Source organism: Carassius carassius, chromosome 36 (genome assembly GCF_963082965.1).
Source record: "Carassius carassius chromosome 36, fCarCar2.1, whole genome shotgun sequence".
Lineage (NCBI taxonomy): Eukaryota > Metazoa > Chordata > Actinopteri > Cypriniformes > Cyprinidae > Carassius > Carassius carassius.
This window is the reverse complement of record NC_081790.1, coordinates 14,885,748-14,898,980: the sequence shown is the minus strand read 5'-3', so window position 1 is coordinate 14,898,980 and position 13,233 is coordinate 14,885,748. Positions and strand designations below refer to the sequence as shown.

The window sequence follows — 13,233 nt, the reverse complement described above, 5'->3', positions numbered from 1 at the left end:
AACAAAAAACTGTACCAATCACTATCTGAACTTTTTTTTTTACATTTACTAATGTATTAAGTGAATCAAGAATATTATTATTAATTCTTGATTCACTTAATACATTAGTAAATGTAAAAAAAAAAGTTCAGATAGTGATTGGTACAGTTTTTTACAGTATATAATAATACAGTATATTTCAAAAACTACCCATAACATAGATTAAAGGGGGCATATGATGTTGCTAAAAGAACATTATTTGGTGTAATGAAATGTGTTTATGTGGTTTAAGGTAAAAAAAAAACATTATTTTCCACATACTGTACATTATTGTTTACTCTCTATGCCTCATCTTTCTGAAACCCATTGTTTTATACAAAGCTCATCGTTCTGAAAAGCGAGGTGTGCTCTGATTGGCCAGCTATCCAGTGCATTGTGATTGGCCAAATGCCTCAAGCATGTGATGAAAATGTTACGCCCCTTGACTTGCTGTGATGCATGTCCCGGTCAAAACACCGGCGCCACAAGACAAAAAACAAAACCGATTACAAACAAGCATTTGTTGCATCCAGTGGGGACATAATTACTGATTATAATGACTTATACTGTGTTTTACGCGTTGCGTAAACATTACAACATGTCTGCATTTGTGATCAGAGAAACTAACCAGAACTGTTCTGGAACAGTGTTGTAAATACAACTTAACCACTGATTTCAAGTCGTGTCCTCTTTTTGAAGGCCAAACAAAGTATTTTTGCTTTCACAACGAAAAAGTGTCTCCACAACATGGCGCCGGTGACAACAGCAAGAATCAGCCTTCTTTCTTTGTGTGAACATTTGGGAGGCGTAAGGGCAAATCTTCCCACAAAGTGATGCACACATGTTTAAACTAGGCATTTTAGGGGGATGTAGACGAGTCTTAACTTTTATAAAGAATATCTCTTTGGATTTGAGACTTTAGTCTTTGCAACTTTACAGATCTTCTTTATGCACGAAGAGCTTGTAACACTCCAAAGAGAAAACTTTTCGTAAAGTGTTCCCAGTTTTTTAACATCCTGACATCCAGACATTATAATGCTGTAGTGAGTTCGTGTGAGGAAAGGAAGAGGACAAGGGTCGGCTGGACTGCTGACGAGTTTATAATGGAGCCAGGGAGCCATCCGGCCTGCAGTCCTCCCCCCCCCCCCCCCCCCCCCCCCAAATTTCTGGAGAGGAAGTCGGCCACAGCCATCTGAACACCCGGCCTGTGGATTACCTTGAATTTAAAAGGCTGTAGAGCCAGATACCAACGTGTGATCCGCACGTTGGTATCCTTCATGCGGTGGAGTCACTGCAGTGGAGCATGGTCTGAACAGAGGGTGAATTCCCGTCCCAGGAGATAATAGCGGAGGGTGAGGACGGCCCATCTGATGGCAATTCTCGATGGTGCTGTACTTAGCCTCTCTCTTTGAGAGCTTCCGGCTAATGTACAGCACCGGCCGTTCCTCCCCCTGTATCTCCTGTGACAGGACTGCACCCAGCCCCCTGTCCGACGCGTTAGTCTGCAACAGAAAAGGGAGAGAGAAATCAGGTGAGTGTAATAACGGCCCGCCACACAGGGCAGCCTTTACCTGGGTAAAGGCCTGCTGACACGACTCCGTCCACTGGACCGTATCTGGTGCCTCCTTTTTAGTAAGGTCAATCAAGGGGCTGGTGAGGTCAGAATAATTAGGAACAAACCGTCTATAATATCCCACCAGCCCCAAGAACTGCCTTACCTCCTTTTTGGTCTTGGGACGTGGGCAGGTCACAACAGCGGCTGTCTTGTCAATTTGGGGACGCACCTGTCCATGCCCCAAGTGGAAGCCCAGATACCTAACTTCCACACGCCCAGCATTGTGAAAGCTGTCTTTTCTTTGGATAATGGAGACAAGGGGATCTGCCAATATTCCTTCGTTAAGTCCAATGTCGAATAAAAATGAGCCGTGCCTAGCCGATCAAGCAACTCGTCAACCCGCGGCATTGGATACGAGTTGAAAAACAAGGGCTCTAGCCACTTATCCCAATTCTTGCCGTCTTCTTGGACGAATTTACGGATCATTGATTTAAGCGTGCGATTAAATTGTTCGACCAGGCCATCGGTCTGTGGGTGATAGACACTAGTTCGAATCGATTTAATGCCCAATAATCCATATAGTTTGCGTAGTGTACGTGACATAAACACCGTGCCCTGGTCAGTGAGGATTTCTTTTGGAACCCCCACCCGGGAGATTAGACGAAACAGGGCGTCCGCAACACTCTTACTGGAAATGTTGCGGAGAGCCACTGCTTCAGGATATCAGGTTGCATAGTCAACTATGAGTAATGCAAAGTGATATCCCCGTGCAGATCGCTCTAATGGCCCGATGAGGTCCATACCAATTCTCTCGAAGGGGACCTGCATTAAGGGAAGGGGGCGCAATGGCGCTTTTGGGCCGGCTGGTGTATTCACCAACTGACATTCCGGACAAGACGCGCACAACCTGCGCACATTGTCATGAATGCCCGGCCAATAAAAACGGGTCATGAGGCGATTCAGTGTTGCTGCCTGTCCCAAATGGCCCGCCATAGGATTAGAATGAGCCGCATGGAAAAGCATTTCCCTGCGGGTCTTCGGAATCAACAACTGGGTTGTATTTATTTTTGTCCGAGCATCTTGGGTCACTCGATACAACCGATCTCATGGCAAAATACGGATAGGTGAGCGGGTGGGCAGGATGGAGAGGCTGACCATCGATAGAGCGGACCTGTTGGAAAGCATGTTTTAATGTCTCGTCCTGAGACTGCTCCAGAGGAAAGTCATCACGCTCCGAGAGAACCAGTCTCCCGATTTCGCTCGGTTCCCCTGAAGCAGAACCCAGCTGCTTCAGGGGCCTCAGTCTCAGTCTGGGCCTCAGTCTCTCCCGCCTGCACACGCGCATTCCCCTTCCATGCCTTATTTCCCCAAGAGGCATCCGCACATAACGACCCCAATAAGACAGTAAATGCGGGCCAAATCGTTCCCAGAATTATCGGATGCCGGAGGTGGGGACTAACCCCCACCTCCACACTATGCTTTTGACCCCTGAATTGAATGATGATCGGGACCACAGGGTACTCCACCACATCCCCGTGTACGCACCGCACCTTAACCACGCGGCTTGTATCCAATGCCCCCGGTTGCATCAGGCTTTGATGGATTGAGCGATGAACTGCTCCAGTACCACAAGGTCGATGATGTGTTCCACGTCACTTCCCTCGGCCAGTAGCCACTTGCGGCAGGAGTCCCGGAGCTAGTGGGCCATCGCGAAGGGCCGACCGGATTCCCCCAGGTCCAGGGAGCGGAACCGCTGATGATGTCCCCTGCCACAAATGCAATTTAGCTAAATGAAAAAAAAAACTTTTGTCTTCCACAGAAAAAAGATGTCTTTTTGATTTTCAGAGTGGCATGTACATTAAGAGTGACATAATATTCAGTTTAAAGCAAGTGATCTTCAGTGGGTGAAATTTAATTCATCAAAAAACTTTTTGAAAAACTTTTTTTTTTTTACTTTATAATCAAAGATGCTAATATATTTTTTGAAAGATGTCATTAAGCTTGTGCTTGGCAGCTTTAAATGCACTATATTTCTTTTTATGTTTACCAGAGGCATTTTTGGACACATCTGCACTTCAAAAAAACTAGCCTGTCTGTGTTTCAGCTTTGAAAAAATGTCTTTGTTTTATGTCTTATGATCACAGACGTGTGTTGCATAATTTAATACACATCATTAATCATGGTGTCTTGTTTTGACAGGACATCCCTCTTCAAGAGGCAGAGACTAAGATCATCCATCGGGATGTGTAGCCAGAGATACAGAGAACACAGCAGGGCACAGCACCAGTCATTTCAGCCATATCTGCTAAAACAGCTCCGCTCTCTTTCCCTGGAGGGTTCATCTAGTCGCTTTTATCAAAAATCTACGTCTTTCCTAAGGAATATTTCTCACTCTTACTCTGTTGCAGCATTCATGAATTTCCTCTCGTTGCACTCACTTTCTTTGCTTTATGTTCCTGCACATGCTAATATTGGCATTATTTTGTATGCAATGTTCTTTTCTCTTGAATTATTTGTGTTGTAATAATGACTTTGGCCTCCATCTGAGACCAAATAACTGCACTTCCAATGAACTCTACCCTACAATAGTCTCTCATGACTGAAAGAGAAAAAAAAAGCACAGGGATAAAAGAATTAAACTACTGAAATATAAATTATTTTGTTCTAAATCTGATTTGCATGGCCATTGTCTAGTCAATAGATTTTCTGTCTGTGATGTGTCTTAACCGAGAGTGTTAATTCCAGCTTCACTGAAACTAACATTTTTCGATGGTAAATGTAACTATGAGTGTGAGAGCAGGACTGACAGGATGCAATGATTGCGTGTCTGTGTTCGGGTGAGTGTTGAAAGCCTAGGTTTGTTGTATACAATGTATGTTGTAATATTCTGACCGTTTGCACCCTAGCAGCAAGGTTCTTGCAATAATGTTGAACTAAAACGATTAATTAGTTTAACACTGTCTATTTTTGTAAGCATGATATTTATTGAGATGTTTGTACATTGTTTTGTATGCTCAACTACGTATGTGTTATCTAAAGATAAATGCAAGCATAAATTCCTTTTCATGTGTTCCTGAAAGATTTTGAACAAAATGAAATTTTCGTGTGAAAATACCAGTGTTCTAGTATCTCCGAAAAAGTAATTTTATCAATAAATTGTTTGATGTTTTGACATTATATTAAGTACCAGTTTGACTTGTTTGGTACCCAGTGTGTGAAATGTTTTATTTATTTCTTGGAGGGTTGGGCGATCAGGATAGTCCAATGGATATAGTTTTTATTTTTAAATTATAGATGACAATAGATTAAAAATAATAATAATTCGTAATATGTATTATCACTCACTGCATAATCATCTGAGGTTGACATAGGCCTACTGATGATGACAGCTGGGCTATACTTACAGTAACCTAGATTTATTCTCTGGTTAGATCCCAGGCACTGCCTATTCTAGGCATTTGATTCCCATAAACGTGCAACTCATTCTAGTTCAGTTGGCAATTAAAATGCTTGGATTAAGGCCAGCATTATGAGGGAAATGATAAGGTCTTGAATGAGGGTACTCTTATGGAAGAGTGGTGAGAGGTTTACTTTCAAATCTGAGTACTCTTTGCCCTTGGATGACACAAACTAAAAATCAGAACTGATCAAAGTATTTAGTGCTCAATCAAAATTACTATGGTTTTTGGACATGTACCATGATGTTTGAAATTTTTTGGAGAACATTAAACCCTGTAGCCTACTCTGGTACAATGTGTTACATCAAATTATGGAATTATTACCATCTGAAACTGCCACAATAAGTGTAGTCATAATTGTAGTGGTTTCAAAATAATCCAATGCTGCACCCTGGATTGCAGCAGTACGAAATTGAGCCACGGTTTTATTATAGTAAAAGTGTAGTAACCATGTTTTATTGACATATTGATTAACCACAGTTTTACTACGAATAAAATGTTTAAACTATTATTATGTAGGGAAACCTTTGGTTAATTTGTGGTTAACATAGTTTAACTTAAGTAACCATGTTTTTTTTTATGGTTTTATTTGTACTAAAACCATGGTTAATTTCGTAAGGGGTAGGCCTATACGCAAACGCCCTACATGTGTGAAACCGGGCTTGGGCGCTTCAGGGCCACTCTACCCACAAATCGATGTTATTGAACGAATCGTTGTTCACTTCTGTGCACGGAATCACATGTTCGTCCCTTACAGGGCCACATTCAAATGAGTTATTGTAGCTTTACCTTTCAGTTTTTTTGTCAACGTATTTGCAGCAAAGCTGTTTTAAATAGTACAAAAACAAAACGCAAAATGTTCTCAACAATCCCTGAGTCGAGTCAGTGGGTAAGATGCACCATCTGGGTGTAAAATAAACCAGTGGTTTGAGCAAATAGTGGCAGAAAGAGTATTAATCCCACATAATAGGCTAAGCACAATTAAAATGACATTAAAGGCGTTACTATTGTTTTTCAGTTTTTTTTTCAAATCCCAACAGATGACAAAATAAATGTCTATAAAGATAAGAGATTAGACTGGTTTTGATCAAGAAACAAGAATCGAATAAAAATGACTCATTTAAACTTCCATGACTCATTCACTTTTGCCGCCACCTATAAGGACATTTCATGCTGAAAGGCCCACTGAAAGAGTTCCAAAATTGAAATTATCACATACAAGTATTGGTGAACGAATCTTCGTTAACAAAGGATAAAAAAGATTCGATTCGCTGAGATGAATCAACCCCCCACCAGCACTACCTCCCACTTCCGAGCTCGCCTCGAGTCTGTGTCAGAGACAGAGCGTATACACAGCACACACCTCCCTCCCTCCCTCCCTCCGGCATGACCGCTCTCTCCCTCTGTCACCACAGACTCTCCACCGATTCACCACCGGCTGCCTCATCCAGGCATGGCAGACGGCTTTACCCCATCATGGCAGTGCTACATTACACCCTTGACTTCAAGCTCCGTGCGCCAGGTAAATGTGAATGAAATGAATGAAGGGGGCGAGTGAATAGGATGGCTCGTGTTGCACTGCAGACGTGCGGGCCTCCTCGCAACTGCTCTGTAAGCGATTTTTTGTCTCTCTAATAGCGGCGAGACTGCAGTCCCACTGCTGCGTTACCGAGACGGCCACGGGATGCATGTGTTATTGCAATCGAGCATATGGCTTCTTTTGTTGTGCACGTCCTCCTGATGTTTGCTCTGATAAATGACCTTCTAGGCAGGGGGTAGCATAGCGCTGTTAGCGGAGGCTAATGTCGGCTGTTTCTTGCATTTGAATGAAGCTCATATGAACATACATATGCATGCAGTCGCAGACGAACTAACATAAATATTTCCTATTACATATTATATTACCTATTGTTGCGAATACACAGTGCGTAACTCCGTTAGCTGCCAACTTACTACTTTGTTTATATGACACATTTTTAATGAGTGTTTTTCTGTGAATGTCTCTCATCCTATGACAGTCGTGCCTCTATTTCACTGGCTAATAATAACGCAAGCCGATAAAATGAGTGATCATACTTTGATATTACACACAAACATGCCTTATCTCTTTTGTGAGCATTGTGACAGCTGCAGGCTATCATGTACTATGTTTTTGGATTTTTATTTGATACATTTGCTGCTGCATATCTGTATGTTACAATTCTACCCTGCTTTATACAGTAGGATGGATAGGAATCAATATGGATTGACTTGTTTGGGTAAATGTGCGTAACTAGGTTAAAGCTGATTGTTTTGCAAGATACCCTTTTATTCAAGAGCAATTTGAATTCCACAATTATATTAATTATTATATTTAATGTACAAAACTTATTTGTGATTTGTGAGTTTTAAAGGGAACATTTTATAATTTATTATAATTATTTCAGTTATTTTAATAAAAATATGTAATTACTAAACCGATCTGACTTTCCTCTGAGATGTTGGGAAGAATGATAGTCTCAGTCACCATTCACTTTCAGCGAAAAAAGATGTACGGTTTGTATGTCATGCCTTTCTTTCGTACATATTTTGAAGAATGTTGGTAACAAAAACATTTTGGTTACCACTGACTTCTATTGCATGTAAAAAAAAAACAAAAGAAAAACCAGACATTTCTTAAAATACATTATTTTATGCTTCACTCATACTGGTTTTAGGGGCAGTTGTCTTCAATGAAAAGCTTAGAGGATAAATTAATCTGTCTGGTATTTCTCTCTGTTTAGCTGATGTTTCTGCGACTGTGCGTGGCCTGCAGTCTATATTTCAAGAGCAGGAAATGACAGAGAACGTCCATGACTCAGAGGGACTCGGATATCTGGCAACCTTTGTCGGCAAGAATGGCAGGTGAGCACTTTTGCCTCTTTCGCAGCATGCCACAGTATGCAAAATCTCTTCAAGAAGTTTTGTTTAGCTGAAAGGGGGAGGGATCTGAATTTGAATGATTGCCCTCTCATTATATCGATTATCCACTCGTAAGCTAGAAAAAAAGCCACCAGTTTCCTTTCCATCAGGCCATTCCATGGAGCTTTTTCATTTTTGCTCTGTAACAGCTAAGCATAATGTTAAATCTAACTGACAATAATGATGCCTGACCACACAAACGCCCCACTGAAAACACCAGGTGTGCTCCTGTATTCAGACACTCTTTAGGATGACCACTGATTGGCCAGTTAAGTGCATCCCCTGTGCAACAAAGGAATGCATTTAGAAGAGTGCAGGGTCATTTTAGTGGCTTTGTGCATCTGATCTAAAGGCTTTGGCACTCACTTCCTGTTTTGTGTGTGGCTCGCTGTAAACACAGCTGTTAGGGCTTTGTGTAGGCTTAAGCTGGGATGAATCTGGCCTGAGCGCCGCATATCATTTTTTGGTTTTTGACTGCAGTTTTGAGGTTTTAATTGTGCTTCTGATATTTTCCTTGTGATCAGGTTTGCCATCTTACGAATGCACTCCCATGGTCTGGTGACCTTTGACCTGCAGTGTCTTGAAGGGGATGATGTAGCGCAAGTAGACAATGTGAGTTAACAATACTGAAAGAGATACTAGGGATGCATGATAACTTAATGTTAATCTAAAAGGGATAGTTCACCCAAAACTGAACATTCTGTCATTAATTACTCTCATGTTGTTCCCAAACCTGTAAGACCTTTGTTCATCTTCTAGAACACAAATTAAGATATTTTTGATGAAGTCTCATGAATGGCGGCGGACAGTAACACGAAAGAGAAGAAATTGTTTGAAAGTCGTTAATTTCTGTTTTCTTTGCTCACAGAAAGTGTTCTCGTAGCTTCATAAAATTAAGGTTGAACCACTGATGTCACATGGACTATTTTAATGAAGTCCGTACTACTTTTCTGGGCCTTGAACGTGTCAGTTGCATTGCTGTCTATGGAGGGTCAGAAAGCTCTCGGATTTTATCAAAAACATCTTAATTTGTGTTCCAAAGATGAACGAAGGTCTTACGGGTTTGAAACAACATGAGGGTTTGTTATTAATGACAGAATTTTTATTTTTGAGTGAACTGTCCCTTTAAAAATACAAATAAAACCGTAAAATTGATTCTTTAGCAAATTTCACAATAAATGGCAAATGTCATATATTTCCAGTCATACTCTTAAGTCTATGTTTATTAGGGCTGCATGATAAATCCCATGTGATATTTAATGCTCATCTTGTCAGTAAAGCCGGTTCTGTAATCAGCGGTAAATCTCTACACATGCGTGATTTCACATGGAGCAGCATCAACTACACAGAGCCATTGTTGTAAAGATTTACCGCTGATTACAGAACCGGCTTTTCTGACAAGACGCGCATTAAATATTGCATTCAATTTATCGTGCAGCCCTAATGTTTATATACTATCCTTCAAAAATTTGTGGTGCCATTTTTTTATGTTTTGGAAAGAAGTCTCTTAAGCTCACTATGACATGCTCAAAGATACAGCAAAAGCAGCAATATTTTGATAAATTCTGACTTCAGCATTTTCAGTGCCATTACTTGTTTTCAGTGTCACAAAAACCTTCAGGAATCATTCTAATATGCTGATTTGCTGCTCAAGAATCATTTTTATTTTTTACATTTGATGATTTGTATTTTTTTTTTGATGAATAGAAAGTAAAAAATAACAACATGTACATTATTCTGACCTCAGATCAACCACAAGGCATGAGTGCTTCAACCATTCCAGAATGTTTACTTTCTGTTTCTCTTTAGTTAGAAGCTCATAACTAAGACATTGTTTTCTTTGTAGCTACTGAATGCACTGGAGAAGAAATTAAAAGCTCTCCTAGATGGAAATATCCATAGGATCAAAAGGTATTTTCATTCTGAATCAGTTTCCATAAATAAAACATCCTCATTGTTTATTCATTTGAAGCATGCACCCTGTGGGAAATTATTTAGATCTGTTAACTGAATGTTTCCTGTCAGACTCCCTGTGCTGTTTCGAGGAAGTGATGTGGACCGCTACTGGCCCACGGCTGACGGCAGGCTGATGGAATATGATATTGATGAAGTTGTGTATGAGAAGGACTCTGCCTACCAGAACATCAAAATCTTGCACTCGCGGCAGTTTGGCAATATACTCATCCTTAACGGGGATGTCAGTAAGTAAAAAAGGGTTAGGGCTTGTTTATTTAATAGGTTTATGGTCATTGTGACGTGTGAACATGTGGTAATTTAGTGACACTGAATGTCAGATCTGGCAGAAAGTGATCTGCCCTACACTCAGGCCATTATGGGCAGCGGCAAAGAGCACTATGCTGGAAAGGAGGTACTGATTCTTGGAGGAGGAGATGGTGGAATTCTCCATGAGGCGGTGAAGCTCAAACCAAAGATGATCACCATGGTTGAGATATCCTTTATGCTTAACAGTTAAATGGAAAACAACACAGTAATTTCTAACTGTCTGACTAGTTTTTACTTTCCTTAATTGAATATTTGTACATTGATGAGCTGGTCATTGATGGATGTCGGAAACACATGAGGAAAACATGCGGGAATGTTTTAGATAACTTGAAGGGAGATTGTTATGAGGTAAGGATTGAATTGAACAATATACAAATATTGCATGCGTAACAGGCATTTTGAGAGCTGTTTTGACAATTCAGAGCCACCGTACAAGCGAATGCCAGAATGGCCAGTGACAAGTTGATCCACTTCCTCTCGCAGCATAAAGCACTGTATGACAAAGTGCGGAATACAAAGAGACAGATTGGATGGACCCAATGTATCCTCTTTAAAAGAGAAAAAGAAAAAGGAAATATTGGGTCCATCCCAGACAGAGGACAACAAAATCATCCACACAAGACTCTATTTTGCCTTGTTTTGAAAAAAAAAATTGCAACGGATTTGATAATATGCATAGGACTCAATGTGCAAGGTTTCTGTGCGTTACAAATTGTTAGGATGACGGATACGAAAAAAAAGCATACAAAAATGTCATGCCGGAAGGACCTTTAGACTGCATTTATTTAATCAAAAATACAACTAAACTATTTGAATATATTTTCGAATCTAATTTATTCCTGTGATGGCAAAGCTGAATTTTCAGCATCACTACTTCAGTCTTCAGTGTCACCAGGTCTTGTAGAAATCATTCAGTCAAATCATTCATATCAGTTTTGAAACAGTTGTGCTGCTTCACATAATAGAAACCGTAATACATTTTTGTCACGATTGTCTGATGAATCATGTTAAAGTTAAAAATAACAGCATTTATTTGAAATGGAAATGTTTTGTCACATTCTAAAATGTCTTTACTGTCACTTTTGATCATTTTAATGAATCCTTGTTTTAATGTCTTCCGTTAGATGACGTTTAATGTGTTCTATTAGACTGTATTACACATTTCCATTTGTTTGTCCTTTTTTGGCTCTCTCTCAGGACCATTCAAAAGTTGCTAAACCTGTTTGTATGCTTGAAGTTACAATGAGGCCCCTTTCCTGCTTTTGAAACAAGTGCAATTTGGACAGTTGAGGGAAATTACTCAAACTCTGGTCAACTGCCAGCCTCTTTATGGCTAACAATGAAAGTATATTTCCCACAATGAATATCATTTCAAATTGTTTTCTAATTTTTCCCTTTTTTGTTTTAGGTTTTGGTTCAAGACTGTGTTCCCATACTTAAAAAGTTTGCAGAGCAAGGGAGGACATTTGATTATGTCATAAATGACTTGACAGCTGTCCCAATTTCCACGGCACCTGAGGAAGGTAAGTGTACAGTATATGCATCTACACTTTTCTGACTGAGTATTAAAGTACATTGATTAATTTGATCTGGATTTGTCTATAGATTCAACATGGGAATTCCTGAGACTCATCCTTGACCTCTCCATCAGAGTCCTGCGTCCTGGTGGAAAGTACTTCACACAGGTGAGTTAAATTTACCATTCATTTTTTGCTGTTATTCATTCCTTTGATATGCTAATATGTTATTTTCTGCCTGTAGGGTAATTGTGTGAATCTGACTGATGCGCTCAGTGAATATGAAATGCTTTTGGGGAGACTTTCGTGCAAAGTGGATTTTTCCAAAGAGGTGGTCTGTGTTCCCTCATATATGGAGCTGTATCCTTTTTAAATTCAGTTCTCTTGTGGTGAAATACATTTATCACGAAGATTATATGTTAATAATGATTAACAGTTTTGTTTTTAAAAAGTACATCTATTATTTCAGATTTGTTTTTAAATTATTATTTTTTTCTGTCAAAAATTTGCCATCATAGCTGGAAATTATAAAAATTTCAAGATAACCGTAAATTTATAAATGCTTTAATGTTATTTTTTTTTTCTTGTTGCAAACTGACATTTTGTCAAGGAAACCCTCATAGATGGCCTCATATCACATTAACTGACTTTTCCTTAACATGTCCACTCAGCTGGGTGTTTTACACCATCTGGAAGAAGTAATGTCTCTTCCTTCTTCACTCTCTCCTCCAAGTCCTGCCGGAATGTGAAGATTTCCCCCTCACCCTCTGATGCACTGTGGAGAGACGTGCACATATCTCTCCAAGCACTGTTTCCATTTCTACTGTCCCTTCACGTCCAACAGTTAACAGACTTCCCTGTTTTGAGATGGCTAGTTGCATCTTTGTGTTTGAAATTTCACAGAGTTCCTTGTTTAGTTTGTGCGGTGTGTGAGTGACACTGAAGCCTGGAGGGTGGCGAAGCATCCAGACACATTTCTGACTCCTGCCTTTGAGGATTTGCTCTTCCGATTCAGATTTTACAAAGCAATTTGTGTTTTTCTGTAGCTCCACCGTTTTTCTTTTTGTTGGCCTTTGTGTTTAAATTTTTTGGCATCCTTTCGTAAAAGTGGCTTGAGTGTGATTTGATTCATGGTGCTTCACAGAGAGTTCATTGACAGTGTTGCATTCTGGGATTTCACTGATTAGAGGGGAAAAAAAAGTAATTTTCTGTGGCAATTTTCATTCTTGTTTTCTTTTTACTGAACTGTGAATGTTGAATTTTTAATAATTAGCACAAACTAGGTCCAAAGTAGGTTTCCCTGCTCAATGTTTTTGCGAGGATTTTTTTTTAAATAATATTAAGAAAGAAGTTTTTACTGAATGTAGGCCACTTAGATTCACACCCTTTTATCGATAAGGTGCTTCGTTGATATTATTTATTATTTGATTTTATTTTACCATATACCAGTGATCCTGCCCTG

The 13,233-nt window shown here is 39.8% G+C and overlaps 2 protein-coding genes across 3 annotated transcripts in view; both read left to right on the top strand.

Moving 5' to 3' along the window:
• LOC132117244 (connector enhancer of kinase suppressor of ras 2-like) overlaps positions 1–4,752 on the top strand; it is a 41,998-nt gene extending 37,246 nt beyond the window's left edge. For both annotated transcript variants that reach the window (XM_059526408.1, XM_059526407.1), the window contains exon 22: positions 3,773–4,752. In XM_059526408.1, the coding sequence (XP_059382391.1) occupies positions 3,773–3,823 (51 nt within the window). In that variant the 3' untranslated portion in view covers positions 3,824–4,752. The remainder of the gene's footprint in view (positions 1–3,772) is intronic.
• Positions 4,753–6,361: 1,609 nt separating this feature from the next.
• Positions 6,362–12,696, top strand: LOC132117243 (spermine synthase-like). The gene is made up of 11 exons (XM_059526406.1): positions 6,362–6,553; positions 7,794–7,914; positions 8,496–8,583; positions 9,818–9,882; positions 9,997–10,172; positions 10,266–10,420; positions 10,513–10,602; positions 11,663–11,777; positions 11,860–11,939; positions 12,016–12,131; positions 12,443–12,696. Exons 1-11 carry the CDS (start codon positions 6,418–6,420, stop codon positions 12,471–12,473), a joined length of 1,173 nt encoding a protein of 390 aa, XP_059382389.1. The 5' UTR covers positions 6,362–6,417; the 3' UTR covers positions 12,474–12,696.
• Positions 12,697–13,233: the final 537 nt, after the last annotated feature.

Excerpts from the sequence above, each read along its gene's own strand:
- LOC132117243 (XM_059526406.1), top strand. The coding sequence starts at position 6,418 with ATGACCGCTCTCTCCCTCTGTCACCACAGACTCTCCACCGATTCACCA. Across the intron at positions 10,173-10,265 it reads CATCCTTAACGGGGATGTCA|ATCTGGCAGAAAGTGATCTG; the intron begins GTAAGTAAAAAA and ends ACTGAATGTCAG. Across the intron at positions 12,132-12,442 it reads GTTCCCTCATATATGGAGCT|CTGGGTGTTTTACACCATCT; the intron begins GTATCCTTTTTA and ends ATGTCCACTCAG.